Source organism: Zalophus californianus, chromosome 2 (genome assembly GCF_009762305.2).
Source record: "Zalophus californianus isolate mZalCal1 chromosome 2, mZalCal1.pri.v2, whole genome shotgun sequence".
NCBI lineage: Eukaryota > Metazoa > Chordata > Mammalia > Carnivora > Otariidae > Zalophus > Zalophus californianus.
This window is the reverse complement of record NC_045596.1, coordinates 90,159,469-90,180,045: the sequence shown is the minus strand read 5'-3', so window position 1 is coordinate 90,180,045 and position 20,577 is coordinate 90,159,469. Positions and strand designations below refer to the sequence as shown.

The 20,577-nt window shown below is 36.8% G+C and overlaps 1 protein-coding gene across 2 annotated transcripts in view; it reads left to right on the top strand.

Moving 5' to 3' along the window:
- Positions 1-20,577, top strand: part of CFI (complement factor I) — a 66,404-nt gene that overhangs the window by 3,926 nt on the left and 41,901 nt on the right. For both annotated transcript variants that reach the window (XR_003520626.1, XM_027597906.1), the window contains exon 2: positions 16,898-16,939. Coding sequence is in view for 1 of the 2 variants with exons in the window: in XM_027597906.1 (XP_027453707.1) it covers positions 16,898-16,939 (42 nt within the window). In the remaining variant the exon portion in view is untranslated. The remainder of the gene's footprint in view (positions 1-16,897; positions 16,940-20,577) is intronic.

Here is a 20,577-nt window from a genome sequence, read left to right as displayed (position 1 = left end):
GGACACCATTAAGAACACCAAAATATACATAATAGGAACCTCAGAAGAGGAGAGAACAGGTTAGAGAGAATATTTGAAGAAATAATAGCCAAAAACTTCCCAAGTTTGAAAAAATATATGAATCTACAGATTTAGGAAGCTTACCAGCCCCCAAAAGGATAATGCAAAGAAATCCACACCAAGACACATTATAATGAAATTGTTAAAAGCCAAGGAACAAAACAGATTATCTTGAAAGCAGCAAGAGAAAAGCAACTCGTCATGGACAAGGAATTTTCTTTTTTTAAAGAGTTTCTTTATTTACTTGACACAGAGAGAGAGACAGCTAGAGAGGGAACACAAGCAGAGGGAGTGGGAGAGGGAGAAGCAGACTCCTGGCTGAGCAGGGAGCCTGATGCGGGGCTCGCTCCCAGGACTCTGGGATCATGACCTGAGCTGAAGGCAGATGCTTAACGACTGAGCCACCCAGGAATGCAAGAAGGGATTTTCAATAAGATTAGAAGTACATTTCTCATTAGAAACCGTGGAGGCATGGAGAAGAGAGTGGGATGACATTTTTAAAGCCTGAAAGAAAAGACTGTCAATCAGGAATCCTATATCAAACAAAACTATCCTTTAAAAATGAAAAAGAAATTAAGACATTTTTCAGATCGACAAAAGCTGACAGAGTTAGTTACTAGTAGATAGGAAATCCACTCTAAGAAAGATAGTTCTGCAGGCTGAATAAAAATATGCTAGACAGTAACTAGAAGCTGTAAGAAGAAATAAAGGACTTCAATAATGATAACTATGTAGGTAAATACAAAAGTCAGTGTAATTTTATTTTTGGTTTATAGCTCCTCTTTTTATTTCACATTATTTAAAAGAATGTATAAAAAAGAATTATAAATCTATGTTAACATGCATACAATGCCTAAAGATGTAATGTGTGACCATAACATAAAAGAGGGGGTGGACCTATATAAGAGCAGGGTTTTTAATATGCTCATGAAGTTAGGTTGGTATCAATTCAAACTAGATTGCTATACATTTAAGATGTTAAGTATAATCTCCATGTCAACCACACACACACACACACACACACACACACACACACACACACACACACACACACAAAATCTTTAAAATATACAGAAAAGCCATGAGAAGAAAAGCAAAACAGTTCACTACAAACAAATCAACTAAACACAAAAGAAGTCAGTAATAGAAGACATAAAGAACAACAAAATTGAGGCAGAGCAAGATGGCGGAGGAGTAGGAGACCTGGATTTCGTCTGGTCTCAGGAATTCAGCTGAATAGGGATCAAACCATACTCAACACCTATGAACTCAACAGGAGATTGAGGAAGAGAGTAGCAACAACTCTCTGAACAGAGAAACGACCACTTACTGGAAGGTAGGACATGCGGAGAAGTGAATCCGAGGCGATATTTGGGAGGATAGACGGCGGGGGAGGGGGCCTCTGTCAGCCACTTCTGGCAAGTGATAGAGCCGCGGAGCACAAAATTGGAACTTTTAGAAGTCGACTCCGCTGAGGGACGTCAATCCAGTAGCTAAGCTTGGGGTGGAACCCTCGCGGGACAGTCTGGTATCAGGACCCTCGGGGTCACAGAAAGACTGGGGGTGCCTGAGTGCAGCAGAGTTCCCAGGTATCGAAGCCGGGAAGGCGGCTGCAGAGACGGAGCTGAGGCGTGGGCTCTCAGCTCGGGGTTGCCATAAACTGTGATCCGTGGCCCAGTCGGGCCACTGCTCCTCCAGCAGGGACCCAACAAGTGGCAGAGCCGGGGAGACTCCCCTTCCTCCCCCGGGAGGAGCGGCGCGGGAGCGCACCGCAGGGATCTGCTGAGTTTGGAGACTCCACACGGGGTTGGGTGCCAGAGATAGAAACACTCGGTCAGAGGCCGGGTGAGCATGGAGTGTGGCTGGAGACCAGGGAGACGGGAGTGACTGCTTTTCTCTGGGGGTGCACTGAGGAGCGGGGCCCCGAGTTCTCAGCTCCTCCGGGTGGAGATTGGGAGGCCACCATTTTCATTCTGGTCCTCCAAAGCTGTACTGAGAGCTTGCAGGGAACAAAATCTCCTGAGAGCAAACCCGAGCAGCTTGCTTAGCCCGGACCGACAAGGGCGGGGCAATTCTGCCTCCGGCAAAGACATTTGTGAACCACGGCAACAGGCCCTTCCCCCAGAAGTTCAGCACAAACAGCCAGCAAGCCAAGACCAAGTTTACTGATCAAGGAGAATGGGAGAACTCCAGCGCTAGGGGAATACTGCACATAGAATTCATGGCTTTTTTACCATGATTCATTAGTTTTTCAAAGTTAATTTTTTTAACTGTTTTTTTTTAATTTTTCTTTTTCCCTTTTTCGACCAACATCTTATCAATCCCTTTTTTTAAAAAAACATTTTTTATTTTTCATTTTTAGAGTCATATTTTATCCCTTCATAGTTGTTACCCTTATTTTGGGCATATATATATATAAGTTGTTCTCTCTTTAAAATTTTGAGGTACAGTTTCTTCTAAAAGATCAAAATATACCCTAAATCACTAGTGTATGGCTTTGTTCTAGTCTCCTGCCTGATCACATTCTCTCCCTTTTTTTACTTTTTTTTTTTTTGATCTTTCTTTCTTCAAACAACTTCTTATCTTATCAATTCCTTTTATAAAATCTTTTATAATTTTCATCTTTACATTCATCTTCCATCCCTTCATTGTATCAACCCTTATTTTGTAAATATATAAGTTTTCTTCCTTTAAAATTTTAGGAGGCACTTTCTTCTAACAGACCAGAATACGCCCAAAATCTAGTTTGTGGCACTGATCTATGCACTAGCCTGAACATATTTGATCATATTCTGTTTTTCTTTGTTCTGTTTTTGTTTGTTTTTATCTTTTTCTTTTTTTTTCTCTTTCTTTTTTCTTTCTTTCCCTTTCTTTTCCCCTGGTTTCAGGTCTTTTCTGATTTGTATAGAGTATATTTGCTGGGGACGTTGTTAACCTGTTAGCATTTTGTTCTCTCATTCATCTATTCTCCTCTGGACAAAATGACAAGACGAAAAAAATCACCTCAGCAAAAAGAACAAGAGGTAGTTCCGTCTGCCAGGGACCTACTCAATACGGATATTAGTACGATGTCAGACCTAGAGTTCAGAATCATAACTTTAAAGATACTAGCTGGGCTTGAAAAAAGCGTGGAAGTTATTAGAGAAACTCTTTCTGGAGAAATAAAAGAACTAAAATCTAACCAAGTCGAAATCAAAAAGGCTATTAATGAGGTACAATAAAAAATGGGGGCACTAACTGCTAGGATAAATGAGGCAGAAGAGAGAATCAATGATATAGAAGACCCAATGATGGAAAATAAAGAGGCTGAGAAAAAGAGAGATCAACAACTACAGGATCACGAGGGCAGAATTCGAGAGATAAGTGATACGATAAGATGAAACAACATTAGAATAATTGGGATCCCAGAAGAAGAAGAAAGAGAGAGAGGGGCAGAAGGTATATTGGAGCAAATTATAGCAGAGAACTTCCCTAATGTGGGGAAGGAAACAGGCATCAAAATCCAGGAGGCACAGAGAACCCCTCTCAAAATCAATAAAAATAGGTCAACACCCCGACATCTAATAGTAAAACTTACGCGTCTCAGAGACAAAGAGAAAATCCTGAAAGCAGCTCAGGAGAAGAATATGTAAACTACAATGGTAGAGACATTACACTGCCAACAGACCTATCCACAGAGACCTGGCAGGCCAGAAAGGACTGGCATGATATCTTCAGAGCACTAAACGAGAAAAATATGCAGCCAAGAATACTATATCCAGCTAGGCTGTCATTGAAAATAGAAGGAGAGATAAAAAGCTTACAGGACAAACAAAAACTAAAGGAATTTGCAAACACGAAACCAGCCCTACAAGAAATATTGAAAGGGGTCCTCTAAGCAAAGAGAGAGCCTAAAAGCGGCATAGATCAGAAAGGAACACAGACAATATACAGTAACAGTCACCTTACAGGCAATACAATGGCACTAAATTCATATCTTTCAATAGTTACCCTGAATGTAAATGGGCTCAATGCCCCAATCAAAAGACACACGCTATCAGATTGAATTAAAAAACAAGACCCATCAATATGCTGTCTGCAAGAGACTCATTTTAGACCCAAAGAGACCCCCACATTGAAAGTGAGGGGGTGGAAAACCATTTACCATGCTAATGGACACCAAAAGAAAGCTGGGGTGGCAATCCTTATATCAGACAAATTAGATTTTAAAACAAAGACTGTAATAAGAGATGAAGAAGGACACTGTATCCTACTTAAAGGGTCTATCCAACAAGAAGATCTAACAATTGTAAATATCTATGCCCCTAACATGGGAGCAGCCAATTATATAAGGAAATTAATAACAAAATCAAAGAAACACATTGACAACAATACAATAATAGTGGGGGACTTTAACACCCCCCTGACTGAAATGGACAGATCATCTAAGCAAAAGATCAACAAGGAAATAAAGACTTTAAATGAAACACTGGACCAAATGGACTTCACAGACATATTCAGAACATTCCATCGCAAAGCAACGGAATACACATTCTTCTCTAGTGCCCATGGAACATTCTCCAGAATTGATCACATCCTAGGTCACAAATCAGGTCTCAACTGGTACCAAAAGACTGGGATTATTCCCTGCATATTTTCAGACCACAATGCTTTGAAACTAGAACTCAATCACAAGAGGAAAGTCGGAAAGAACTCAAATACATAGAGGCTAAAGAGCATCCTACTAAAGAATGAAGGGGTCAACCAGGAAATTAAAGAAGAATTTAAAAAATTCATGGAAACCAATGAAAATGAAAACACAACTGTTCAAAATCTTTGGGATACAGCAAAGGCAGTCCTGAGAGGAAAGTATATAGCAATACAAGCTTTTCTCAAGAAACAAGAAAGGTCTCAAATACACAACCTAACCCTACACCTAAAGGAGCTAGAGAAAAAACAGCAAATAAAGTCTAAACCCAGCAGGAGAAGAGAAATAATAAAGATCAGAGCAGAAATCAATGAAATAGAAACCAAAAGAACAGTAGAACAGATCAACAAAACTAGGAGCTGGTTCTTTGAAAGAATTAACAAGATTGCTAAACCCCTGGCCAGACTTATCAAAAAGAAAAGAGAAATGACCGAAATCAACAAAATTATGAATGAAAGAGGAGAGATCACAACCAACACCAAAGAAATACAAACAATTTTAAGAACATATTATGAGCAACTCCATGCTAGCAAATTAGATAACCTGGAAGAAATGGATGCATTCCTAGAGATGTATCAACTACCAAAATTGAACCAGGAAGAAATAGAAAACCTGAACAGACCTATAACCACTAAGGAAATTGAAGCAGTCATCAAAAATCTCCCAACAAACAAGAGCCCAGGGCCAGATGGCTTCCCAGGGGAATTCTACCAAACATTTAAGGAAGAATTAATACCTATTCTCCTGAAACTGTTCCAAAAAATAGAAATGGAAGGAAAACTTCCAAACTCATTTTATGAGGCCACCATTACCTTGATCTCAAAACCAGACAAAGACCCATCAAAACGGAGAATTACAGACCAATATCCTTGATGAACATGGATGCAAAAATTCTCACCAAAATACTAGCCAATAGGATCCAACAGTACATTAAAAGGATCATTCACCATGACCAAGTGGGATTTATCCCTGGGCTGCAAGGTTGGTTCAACATCCGCAAATCAGTCAACATGATACAATACGTTAACAAAAGAAAGAACAAGAATCATATGATCCTCTCAATAGATGCAGAAAAAGCATTTGACAAAGTACAGCATCCTTTCTTGATCAAAACTCTTCAGAGTATAGGGATAGAGGGTACGTACCTCAATATCATAAAAGCCATCTATGAAAAACCTACAGCGAATATCATTCTCAATGGGGAAAAGCTGAGAGCTTTTCCCCAAAGTCAAGAACGCAGCAGGGATGTCCACTATCACCACTGCTATTCAGCATAGTATTAGAAGTCCTAGCACAGCAATCAGACAACAAAAAGAAATCAAAGGCAGCCAAATCGGCAAAGAGGAAGTCAAACTCTCACTCTTTGCAGATGATATGATACTGTATGTGGAAAACCCAAAAGACTCCACCCCAGAACTGCTAGAACTCATACAGGAATTCAATAAAGTGGCAGGATATAAAATCAATGCACAGAAATCCGTGGCATTCCTATACACCAACAACGAGACAGAAGAGAGACAAATCAAGGAGTTGATCCCATTTACAATTGCACCCAAAACCATAAGATACCTAGGAATAAATTTAACCAAAGAGGCAAAGGATTTGTGCTCAGAAAACTATAAAATACTCACGAAAGAAATTGAAGAAGACACAAAGAAATGGAAAAACGTTCCACGCTCATGGATTGGAAGAACAAACATTGTGAAGATGTCCATGCTACCTAGAGCAATCTACACATTCAATGCAATCCCCATCAAAATACCATCCCCTTTTTTCAAAGAAATGGGACAAATAATCCTAAAATTTGTATGGAACCAGAAGAGACCCCGAATAGCCAGAGGAATTTTGAAAAAGACAAGCAAAGCTGGTGGCATCACAATTCCAGACTTTCAGCTCTATTACAAAGCTGTCATCATCAAGACAGTATGGTACTGGCACAAAAACAGACACATAGATCAATGGAACAGAATAGAGAGCCCAGAAATGGACCCTCAACTCTATGGTCAACTCATCTTTGACAAAGCAGGAAAGAATGTCCAATGGCAAAAAGACAGTCTCTTCAACAAATGGTGTTGGGAAAATTGGACAGCCACATGCAGAAGAATGAAACTGGACCATTTCCTTACAACACACACAAAAATAGACTCCATATGGTTGAAAGACCTAAATGTGAGACAGGAGTCCATCAAAATCCTAAAGGAGAACACAGGCAGCAACCTCTTTGACCTCAGCCGCAGCAACTTCTTCCTAGAAACATCGCCAAAGGCAAGAGAAGCAAGGGCAAAAATGAACTATTGGGCTTTCATCAAGATAAAAAGCTTTTGCACAGCAAAAGAAACAGTCCACAAAACCAAAAGACAACCAACAGAATGGGAGAAAATATTTGCAAATGACATAACAGATAAAGGTCTAGTATCCAAAATCTATAAAGAACTTATCAAACTCAAGACCCAAAGAACAAATAATCCAATCAAGAAATGGGCAGAAGACATGAACAGACATTTTTCCAAAGAAGACATCCAAATGGCCAAGAGACACATGAAAAAGTGCTCAACATCGCTTGGCATCAGGGAAATCCACATCACAACCTCAATGAGATACCACCTCACACCAGTCAGAATGGCTAAAATTAACAAGTCAGGAAACGACAGATGTTGGTGGGGATGCGGAGAAAGGGGAACCCTCCTACACTGCTGGTGGGAATGCAAGCTGGTGCAGCCACTCTGGAAAACAGTATGGAGGTTCCTCAAACAGTTGAAAATAGAGCTACCATACGATCCAGCAATTGCACTACTGGGTATTTACCACAAAAATACAAATGTAGGGATCCGAAGGGGTACGTGCACCCCAATGTTTATAGCAGCAATGTCCACAATAGCCAAACTGTGGAAAGAGCCAAGATGTCCATCGACAGATGAATGGATAAAGGAGATGTGGTATATATACACAATGGAATATTATGCAGCCATCAAAAGGAATGAGATCCTGCCATTTGCAACGACACGGATGGAACTCTAGGGTCTTATACTGAGTGAAATAAGTCAATCAGAGAAAGACATATATCATATGACCTCACTGATATGAGGAATTCTTAATCTCAGGGAACAAACTGAGGGTTGCTGGAGTGGTGGGGGTTGGGAGGGATGGGGTGGCTGGGTGATAGACATTGGGGAGGGTATGTGCTATGGTGAGTGCTGTGAATTGTGCAAGACTGTTGAATCACAGATCTGTACTTCTGAAAGAAGTAATGCAATATATGTTAAGAAAAATAAAGAAGAAGATAGCAGGAGGGGAAGAATGAAGGGGAGTAAGTCAGAGGGGGAGATGAACCATGAGAGACGATGGACTCTGCAAAACAAACTGAGGGTTCTAGAGGGGAGGGGGGTGGGGGGATGGGTTAGCCTGGTGATGGGTATTAAAGAGGGCACGTTCTGCGTGGAGCACTGGGTGTTATGCACAAACAATGAATCATGGAACACTACACCAAAACAAATTATGTAATATATGGTGATTAACATAACAATAAAACAAAAAAATTAAAAAACAAAAAAAAACTAATGATGTAATGTATGGTGATTAACATAACAATAAAAAATTAAAAAAATAAAGAACAAAATTATAATACATACAGAGAACAAATTGCAAAATGGCAAAAGTAAGACCTTCCTTATAAACAACTTAAATGTAAGTGGGTTAAATTCTCCAGTGACAGGCAAAGATTGGCAGAATTTATTTTTTTAAAAACTAACCATGGTCCAACTATATGCTGTCTACAAGAGACTCACATTAGATCCAAAGACAAATAGATTGAAAGTGAAAGGATGGAAAACAGTATTCCATGAAATAGTAACCAAAAGGGAACTGGAAGTGGCAGCATTAATATCAGACAAAATTAACCTTAATTTTGTCTTGTTATGAGAAACAAAGAACATTAGATATTGACAAAAGAGTTCATTTAAAATATTTTATTTTAAACATATACACACCAAACAGTAGAGCTCAAAATACATGAGACAATGACATAATTGAAAGGAAGAATAGAATTCTATGATAATAGTTGGAGACTTCTATATCCCACTTTCCATAATGGATAGAAAATCTAGACAGAAGATTAATAAGAAAATAGAGGATTTTAATAGCACTATAAATCAACCAGACTTAACGAGACATATAGAGCACTACACCTAACAGAAGCAGAATACACATTTTTTTTCAAGTGCCCATAGAGCATTCTCCAGCAAAGGCCACAAGAAGGCCACAGAACATGTCTCCAAAAATTTTAAAATATTGAAGTCATAAGAAATAGTTCCTCTAAAGATAATGGAATAAAGCTAGAAATCAGTAACAGAAGGAAAACTGGAAAATTCACAAATATGTGGAAATGAAACAATATACTCTTAAATAACCAGTGGTCAAAGAAATCACAGAGTAAATTAGAAAATACTTAGAAATGAATGAAAGCAAAAATACAACATACCAAAACATATGAGATGTAGCAAAAGCAGTTCTCACAGAGACATTTATAGCAGTAGATGCCTACATGAAAAAAGAACAAAGATCCTTAATAAAAAACCTAACCTTAAACCTTACAAGAACCAGAAAAAGAAGAACAAGCTAAATCCAAAGCTAGGAAATAATAAAGATTAGAATGGGGAGTTTTTATCACGAACAGATACTGAATTTTGTCAAATGCTTTGTATTTCTATGTTGGTAATTATTTCTGTTTCATTTATGATTTTATTTATTTGAGTCCTCCATTTTTCTTGATGAGTCTGGTGAAAGGTTTATCAATTTTGTTTATCTTTTCAAAGAACCAACTGTTGGTTTTATTGAACTTCTCTATTTTTGTAGTCTCTATTTCATTTATTTCTGCTCTGATCTTTATTATTTCCTTCCTTCCACCAACTTTGGGCTTTGTTTGTTCTTTTTCTAGTTCCTTTAGGTATAAGATCAGATTGTTTGAGATTTTTCTTGTTTCTTGAGGTAGGTCGGCATTGCTATACATTTCCCTCTTAGAACTGTTTTTGCTATATCCCAAAGATTTTGGACCATTATGTCTTCATTTTCGTTTGTCTCCATGTATTTTTTTACTTCCTCTGATTTCTTCACTGATCCATTGGTTGTTTAGTAGCATGCTGTTTAGCCTCCAAAAAAAAAAAAAAAAAGAGGAAGATGGTGAAGAAGGAGAAAAAAAGAATGTAGATGGAAAAAATAAATAGTACGAAAATAGAATCAATTAAACTAAAAGTTGGTTCTTTGAAAAGATCAACTAAATTGACAAACCTTAGCTAGACTGTTAAAAAAAAAGATGCAAATAAAATCAGAAAGTGAGAACATTATTGCTGACCTTACAGAAATCAAAAGAATGATAAGAAGAGTTCTATGAACAATTATATGCCAACAAATTAGATAACCTAGATGAGTGGACAATTCCTACAAACACACACATTACCAAAACTGAATCAAAAAGAAATAGTAAATCTGAACAGACATATAACAAGAGTTGAATCAGTAATTTAAAAAAATTTTTCATCAAGGAAATGTCCAGTATCAGATGGCTTCATTGATAAATTCTACCAAACATTGAAAGAAGAATTAATACTAATTCTTCTCAAACTCTTCCCTCAAAAAAGAAAAGGAGTGAATACTTCCTAATTCATTTTATGCATCCAATATTACTCTGATAACAAAGTCAGAGATACCACAAGAAAAGGTGCAAAGCAGAGATAAAAGCTACTGTTTTCACTGACCTCCCCCTCATATCAAGTATTCCCATAGATTTCCAGTATTCGTCATTCCTTTGGGTAGGTCCAGATTTCCATCCAGCATAATTTTCCTTCTGCTTAAAGGACTTTTTTTTTTTAAGTTTTCTTGTAAGGCAGATATACTGATGATTAATTTTTCAGCTTTTGTGTCTAAAGAGGTTGTTATTTGCCTTAAACTTTTTTTAATTTTATTTTACTATGTTATGTTAATCACCATACATTACATCATTAGTTTTTGATGTAGTGTTCCATGATTCATTGTTTGGATATAACACCCAGTGCTCCATTCAATACATGCCCTCTTTAATACTCATCACCAGGCTAACCCATCCCCCCACCCCCCTCCTGAGCAGCCAATTATATAAACCAATTAATAACAAAATCAAAGAAACACATCAACAGCAATACAATAATAGTAGGGGACTTTAACACCCGCCTGACTGAAATGGACAGATCATCTAAGCAAAAGATCAACAAGGAAATAAAAACTTTAAATGACACACTGGAGCAAATGGACTTCATGGATATATTCAGAACATTCCATCCCAAAGCAACAGAATACACTTTCTTCTCTAGTGCTCATGGAACATTCTCCAGAATACATCACATCCTAGGTCATAAATCAGGTCTCAACTGGTACCAAAAAATTGGGATCATGCCTTACATATTTTCAGACCACAATGCTTTGAACTAGAACTCAATCACAAGAGGAAAGTCAGAAAGAACTCAAATACATGGAGGCTAAAGAGCATCCTACTAAAGAATGAAGGGGTCAACCAGGAAATTAAAGAAGAATTTAAAAAATTCATGGAAACCAATGAAAATGAAAACACAACTGTTCAAAATCTTTGGGATGCAGCAAAGGCAGTCCTAAGAGGAAAATATATAGCAATACAAGCCTTCTTCAAGAAACAAGAAAGGTCTCAAATACACAACCTAACCCTACACTGAAAGGAGCTAGAGAAAAAACAGCAAGTAAAGCCTAAACCCAGCAGGAGAAGAGAAAGAATAAAGATCAGAACAGAAATCAATGAAATAGAAACCAAAAGAACAGTAGAACAGATCAACGAAACTAGGAGCTGGTTCTTTGAAAGAATTAATAAGATTGATAAACCCCTGGCCAGACTTATCAAAAAGAAAAGAGAAATGACGCAAATAAATAAAATCATGAATGAAAGAGGAGAGATCACAACCAACACCAAAGAAATACAATTATAAGAACATATTATGAGCAACTATATGCCAGCAAGTTAGATAATCTGGAAGAAATGGATGCATTCCTAGAGATGTATAAACTACCAAAACTGAATCAGGAAGAAATAGAAAACCTGAACAGACCTATAACCACTAAGGAAATTGAAGCAGTCATCAAAAATCTCCCAACAAACAAGAGCCCAAGGCCAGATGGCTTCCCAGGGGAATTCTACCAAACATTTAAAGAAGAATTAATACCTATTCTTCTGAAACTGTTCCAGAAAATAGAAATAAATGGAAGGAAAACTTCCAAACTCATTTTATGAGGCCAGCATTGCCTTAAACTTTTAATGATATTTTTGTTAGGTATAGAAGTATAAGTCAACAGGGTTCCCCCACCCCAGTATTTTTTAACTGCTACTCCACTGTCTTCTTACTTGCATTAGTGATGAGACTTCTGCTGTCACACTTACCTTTGTTCCTTTGCCCATAATGTGTCTCTCTTTTTTTTTTTTTTTTTTTTTGGCTCTTTTGAAGATTTTCTCTTTATCACAGGTATTTGACAATTTGAGTATGATATGCCTTCATGGAGTTTCCTTCATGCTTCTTCTGCTTGGGTTTTTTTCAGCTTGTTGGAACTGTGGATTTATATTTTTCATCAAATTTAGAAAAGTGTCGGCCACTATTACTTCGAATACATTTTTTGTTCCCCTCTCACTCACTTCTCCTTTGGAACTCCAATTACACACATACCATGCCACTTGAACTTGTTCCACAGCTCACTTATACATTGTTTGATAAATATTTAGGTTTTTTAATCTTTTCTTCTGCCAAGTCCTACCTGTCATTAGTCCCATCCAGCATATTGTTTTTATCTCAAATACTGTAATTTACAACGCTAGAAGTTTAATTTGGATCTCATACATTTTTGTTTCTACAGTCATAATAAATACTTGAATATCCTTGCCTGCTAATTCTAACATCTATGCTAGTGTTCTGGGTGAATTTCAGTTGATTGATTTTTCTTATTAGGAGTCATATTTGCTGCCTCTTTGCAGGTCTAGTATTCTTTATTGCATGGCAGATAATATTAATTTTATGCTGCTGGATGCTGAGTATTTTTGTATCCCTATAAATATTCTTGAACTTTGTTCTGAGATGTAATTAAGTTACTGAAAACAGTTTGATCCTTTCAGGTCTTACCTTTAAGCATTCTTACATAGGACCAGAATAGTACTCAGTCTAGGACTAATTATTCCACACTATGAGGCAAGATCCTTCTGTGTACACTTAAAATGCCCTATGAATCACAAGTGATGAGAACAAGCACTATTCATGGCCCTGTTTGAATGTGGGCCCTGTCACTTAGAATTCTTTTTGGGTAGTTCTTTCCCCAGTCTGCGGTAGTTTCTTCACACCCATTATTGCTGATGAATACTCGCTGAACACTCAGAGGGGATATGCTAAGGAGTTCCAAAGTTCTCTTTCTATTCCACTCACTTCTTTCCAGTACTCGATTCTGTGAACAATAGCTGCTTTGGTCTCCTCAGACTCTCAGATCTGTCTCCTCAGCTCAGGGAGTCCCTTAGGTTCAGCTCAAGTTCCGTCTCTGCACCACAGTCTTGGAACTCTCTTAAGGCAATCAATTATACGGCTTCTTCATTTACTTCTCAACTCTCAGGATATTACCCTTCTTTGCCTGATGTCCAGTATCTTGAAAATCATTGCTTTCTATATTTCATCCATTTCTTGGTTGTTTTAGGCTGAAAGGTAAATCTGGTCCCTATTATTCAATCTTGACTGGACGCAGAAGAATTCCTATTTAATTTAATTTTAACTAATTTTAATTTAGATAGCCACATTTGGCTAGTGGCTCTTGTATTAGACAGTACAGTTAACAATTGCTGGGATTAATGAGATTGAGTTTTTAAAATACAGATGTAAACTTCAAATGGGCATTTTTTTTTAATGTATCCTTTAGTAGACATTGTGTTATAAGTTTAAGTTAATTCAGTCAGCTCTCAGTTCAACCCTGATAGAGGCAGTCACATATACATTATGCACTGGAATTGTTCAAGCTCATTTTAGGTATAGCTCTTGTCTCCAAATTCTGTGTTATCACATTTTTCTGAATGTAAATAGATTCAAAATAAACAGTGTTGTCACAGTGAATTGTAAGGATGAAGGGGTGAAGAAACAAGTTGAGTTTTCAGTTTTTTCATTCTAATGGCCATTTGGAATTTTTGTTTTTTAAAATATAAAATAGTAAAACAGTGCAGACCAGAAGGTGTGCCAAGTGCAAACAATAGTACATACATTTTACCAAATTTGAATAATATCTTTAAAATGAAATTTATTCTTTTTTATCAATGTATTTAATTGTTCTTAAACTGCAATATTATTGGGACACCTGGTTGGCTTAGTCGGTTAAGCATCTGCCTTCAGCCCAGGTCATGATCTCAGGGTCCTAGGATTGAGCTCCGTGTTGGGATTCCTGCTCAGGGGGAAGTCTGCTACTCTCTCTCCCTCTGCTGTTCCCCCCCACCCACCTCCTGCTTGTGCTCTCTCACTCTCTCTCAAATAAATAAATAAATAAAATATTTTTTAAAACCTGCAGTATTATTATTCATTACTATAACAGACCTGTATATAGGTATATTCTTTTCCTTTTTCATTAAATACATTTATATAGTTAAAAATATGTTTTTTCCTTATTTGTACTGTATTGTATTTTTTATTCTTATTTTTTATAAACATGGTTTTATATATATATGAATTTCAATGAAAGAAAACGTTTGCTGTTTTCATTTTTCTGCATAATTTATTGTTCATTTCTTTCATGGTTTCTATTAAAAATAATTTTGTTGTGTGGGGTAATGTTTTCAAAGTATCTGTTCTGGGTGCACCTGGGTGACTCAGTTGGTTGAGCATCGGACTCTTGGTTTCCACTCATGTCATAATCTCAGGGTAGTGAGATTGAGCCTGGCATTGGGCCCCATGCTCATGCTCATGCAGAGTCGGCTTGATATTCTCTCTCTCTCTCTCCCTCCTCCCCTTGCTTGCACTCTCGCTCTCTCTAAAATAAAATCTTTTTTTTAAAAAAGTATCTGTTTTGTGTGTCAAATACACTAGGCTTGCCATTAGTCAATAGATGAACAATTTTTTGCAACTCATATTCCAAAGTGCTGGGTTCTTTAACATATGGAGTTCCTACAAACAAAACAAAACAAAACAAAAAAGCCAAACAAATAAACAAAAAAACGAGACAACAATCCAGTATACATCAGAAAAAGATACGGTTAGTGCAAGGAGAGAAATAAAAATCTTAAAGTTTGAGCATATAGAGAGATGTTCAGCCTCACTCATTGGGGAAAATTGCAAATAAAACTGTACTCAGATAACATTTTTATATATCAAATTGGCAAAGATAAAAACATTTACTGAGGTATTATGTTCTGTGGTCAAGATTATGGAAAATAGGCACTGCCATATATTGATGTTGTGAATGCAAACAAAAACAACCTCTATAGAGAGAAATTAGGCAGTATCTTTCAAAGTTAAAACTGCTAATTTTTTTATTCAGCAATTTCGCAATTTCAGATAAGTACTGACATGTATTTATTATATGTGGGAAATGATGTGTATTATATAAAAAGATTCACTATAACATTGGTTATAATGACAAAACATTGGAAAGGGCCACTGGTTACAAATTACACTGGTGTAGGGGTGGGCAGAGTTAGAAAATAAAATATAGGCTCATGTACAATGATGATCTCTGGAAAGATTGACAATGAAATATTAAATGGTTGACTCTGAGGTTGGCCTGGGTAGGTTGAATGGAGAAGAAAAAAAGGAAATATATGTTTTATAGGCACCTGTTTATAATATTCCTTTGTGTTTCCTATTTTTAAAAAATTAATTAAAATGAAAACAACAAAATTTCAGCCATCTTACCTTCATAATAAAAAACAAGACCAATAAACTAGGCCAATGATTTTTTTTTTAAATCTCTGAGGCAAAAATAATGGATTTGACCCCAAAGTAATATTCCCAATTTTTTAAGAACAAGATTTAAGTGCCCACCCTACCTGAACATACCATACAACCATTTTCCTACCATTTCCAGCAACAACATACTGGACCTGGGACAAATGGGGTAGTTATTTAAAAAATAAAACAAAATTCAAATAATTTATGTGAATTAAAACAATTCATCCTTATGTATTAGTAAAGAAACATTACTTTTTTATCTGGATAGAATGGCTGCTGGTTAAGTATCTGGTTGTTGGGGTATCAGAGCATGATTTATATCAGAAACAAGTATAATACAAGACAGACAGATCCAAGGAGAGGAAAAAATTGAAAAAAATTGCTAGCGAAGACCAGGATGAGAAGAAACTGAGGCCACAGAGGGCCTAAAACTCTTCCAATGGAAAGACTTTTCATATGGTTCTTAACTTTAGGATATGAGCTGTTTATTCACTTCTGGAAGACAGACCAAATACTATATTGTTTACTCTTTTTCAATCTTTTCCATTTTTCCCCTCAGTGTTTTCCAGGGAAGTGATGATTGTACCAGTCAGTTAATGCCATAAAAATAAAATCACTATAAAATCTCAGTGGAATAAGACTTTATTTAGTATACTAGTCTGCAGGTTGGCTGGTGATCAGCTGATCTAAGCTGGGCTCAGCTAGAGTGGTTCTTCTTTGCTAGCCTGGCCATGTTCTTCTCATAGCTCTGGCAGAGAAGCAAAAGGACAAACCCAATTGGACAGATACTTTCCAATCTCCTGTGTCACATCTGCTGACCTCCTGTTAATTAAAGCAAGTCACATGGCCAGACCCAGAGTCTGGAGTTAAGAAAATACACCCTGCCCCCAGTGAGAAGCACAGCAAAGGACTGGAACACAGGGAAGATGGAACTGGGGCCACTTGCAATCCACCACAGTTACTATCATATTTGCATTTCTATAGGGTCTTAAATGTTTATTTGTGTTTTCCCATGTATTTTGCATTTGATCCTTAGAACAGCTCTGTGAGAATATTTTTATTTTCCACATTTTACAGAAGAACAGAATCAGAAAGTCATTTACCCAAGATCACACTGCTACTTAGCAGTAGAAGGGGGCAGTGGAGGCCTTTTCTGTGCTTTGGTCATAGTTGATCTTTCTTTTTCCTTTGTTTATAGGATACAGATGAAGAACAAAGAAAATGGACAAAGATGACACAGGTAAATTTATACAGCTGTATACAGCTGTATATAGGAGATTGTTTATTTCTTATTTTCTAATTACCAACCATCTATCTAAAATTTTGTCATTGTAGTCATGCTTAGAATAAAAAGACAAAATTAACATCTAAATAATTGCTACATTATTGCAAATACCAAGGAAAGGGCCAAAACAAAACAAAGCACAAACAAATCCAAATACACAAAAAAGCAACAGTAACTAAAGGAGTTGAGTCATGTTTTGTAGATGAGTAGACTATAGTCATAATTGCTAAAAATTTTTGAACATGTGATTCTAATAATAAATACACAGCTGTATAAATAATGCACCTTAAAAGACAAATACAATTTTAAGCACATAAATAATATTTTAATAATTTTCATCAGTTTTAATGGAATAATGTCATTAAACACACTTCATTATTTTTAAAATTTTTCATTCGATTTAATGGCATATTAGCTGCAAAAGATACTTCAGAAAGAGCAACACACAATAAACACATAGGGAGAGGTTCATCATTAATGATATTAGATATAAATCTTTATTTCAAGTACTCATTTTAATACTACTAATTGGGGGGACAGGGCTGACTTCTTGTCATATCTAATTAACTTTTCATGTTTTTAACCCCATGATGTGGCTGATGAACATCTTCTACTAGGGTTAGAAGTGTAGATTCTGCCATTTGCTTTTCCACTGGTGTTGCATTTGGGCATTATTTTCAATCCAGCATTCATTTCACACTATGAATATTTAAGCCACGTACCCACTTGTGAAGATTATTTTAGCTAAAACTAAACCGTATAATCTGTAATATTCCTTAATCCAGCATGTGTATATGATCCTCCATCTTAAAACGAAACCCCTCTCTTGACTCAATATCCCCTTCCAATTATCAACCCCATTTCTCTGTTTCCCTTTACATCTAAACTCTCAAAAATTTGCTGTGCCCAGTTTCTCTTTTTTCCATTATTTCTTGAGCCCAGCCAGGTTTGAGTTCCTACCATTCCACCAAAATTACATTTCTCAAGGTCACCATTTAACTAGAGAAGCATTAGATGCGGCTGCTGGTCACTCCTTCCTTCTTTTTGCCTCTGTGCACAATTTTCTACTTATTTGTCTTTTACTTCACTGACCACATCTTTCTTATTTCTTTTACAAATTCCTTTATCATCTGCCCAACTTCTAAATATTGGAGGGCTCACACCCTCCATTGGCTTTATATTTCATTCAGAGAATAAGCTGGTCTTTACAGTAACTTACAAGGTCCTATATGATTGATCACCCATCCCTCCAGTTCTCTGACCTCATCTCCTCCTGTTCTCTTCCAGCCTCTTACTCCCTCCAGCCACACCTGCTCTCTAGACCAAGAGCACATCACATATGCTTCTCCCCTACAGATTTGGCTAATTCTTCTGACCATGACACCTCACATCTAGATACCTGCCTGGCTTGCTCACTCACCCTTCATATCTCTGCTCCAAGGAAAACTTCCCCCAAAGTCTTCCCTGACAATTCTATACAAAATAGAATTCCTCCCCCTCACACTCCCCAGTATCTATCCCTCTTACCCTGCATAGCATTTGTCACCTTATGTTATACTATGTATTTATTCTCTATTCATTTTTGTCTGTCTTCTACTAGAAATGTAAGCTCTATGACTTTGTGCAGTTCACTCTTATATCCCCAGGACCTAGAACAGTGCCTGGCACATAGTAGGCACTCAGTAAATATTGAATTAATATGTTATGAGTGCAGGCACACATGCCAATCCATACTTGATTATTAGTAAGGATTAATTTCTTCCTACTTTTTTAATAAAACAATTATATAATTTCTGTTATTTTACCCCACCTGATTATCTTCACACTCGCAGGTTATATGTAACCCACTTTAGAAGTTATTGGTCAACAGAAGTGGTTGTCAGTCCTTGGGAGCATAAGAATCCTTATGGAACTTGTTTAAGCTACAAATTTCAAGGTCTTTCCCTAGAGATTCTGATTCAGAAGATCTATTGTTTGAGTTCAAAGAATCTGCATTTACAAGATGATTCACCTTAAGTGGTTTTGATGCAGATGGTCTAGGGCCATAATGGGAATACCTGATCCATGTATTTGGTAGGTCTTTTATAGCTCATTACTCCAGGCTAAATAAAAATGAGGAAAAAAAAAAAAACAAACTACTTTAGCATGCTTCAATCAATTCACACATAGCTCATACACAGAATTGATTTAGGTCCCCTACTTTCTAGATAAGTGGTTCTCAAGGTTTGGGATTATGAGGACTATCTAGATATAGATAGCTATGTATATCTAGATACCTAGCCTATGTTACACAGTATTGGCTAGGTTATGCAGCAGTCAGAGCCAATTCCAAAATCTCAGTGGCTTCACACTACAGAAGTTAGTTTTTACTCATGCAAAGTCCACTGTGGGTCTGGGTGACTCTCTAGGGAAACTGTCCCTCCATGTGTTGGCCCAGCATTGTGGGCTGCTTTGGTCCTATGTTGTCCTCTGCAATACATGTCCTCCATGATCACCATGTCAGGACAGGTCATCGAGCATTATATGTTCCTTCAGCTTACATTTCATTGGCCAAAACAAGTCACCACCATGTCCAACCTCAGAAAGGAATGCAATCTTCCCATTTGCCCAGAAGTAGAGTTAAATAAGATTTTAGTAAACATTATTAATGTTTACCACAAAGATAAACACTAAAAAACGTTTTGATCCATCACCCCATCCTATATCATCAACCACATACATAATAGTAATTGTTCTTTTAGTATCTGTTATTGTGGAAGGGAAGGAAGGGACAAAGTCCTATAATTTTCAATGATGATTTAAATAATTTTGCTTAGTAATCTTAATAGCATCTACATACATTGAAAGATGAGTTCACATAACTGTATGAGGTGTAATTTATAATCTGTTTCAGGCAAAGACTGGTATACAAATACATTTATAAACCCTTTAATAATATCTTTAGACATCATCCACCCACTACTCTAGGCATTGAGGACCCATAGACACATGTAATTTACCCAGTCCCCTCAGCATTAAAGCTGGCTGTCATCATGTTTTACATAGCAGATAAATAAACCTTACTCTTCTGTCCCCATCCAGTGCCCCACGATAACTTTCTAGCTCTCATTTGATTACTGCCATTGTCAACAGCCACTGTGTTGGTGTTAGCCATTACCATCAACCTGAAATTTAAAATGTAATATTATTATAAAATTGATTCTAACTTACAATCAAAAGTTGTAGAATAGGAAACTGCTTAATTTCTAAGGCAAACTTCTGCACCATTCCCTGATCATACCTTCTCCTATATCTTTCTCAGTTGTGTTTCAACAATACTGCTCCCTTCCTCTTAAAGCTTCAGTCTTTCCTATTCTGTTAGTTTCCTGATCTTAGCCTATGGTGGTTATGAAATCTCCTATATCCTAACAACAACAAAGTTTCTCTTTATTCTGTGTCCCTTTATGCTACTATCCCAACCATTTTCCTTCAAAGCCTAATACTTAATTTTTCTCTGCTGAAAGCACACTGATATTCTTTTTCATTTAATTATGTTTATCAAATTAATCCATGTATAGTTTACAAAGGCAAATGAGGCTTAAAACCATGGTAAT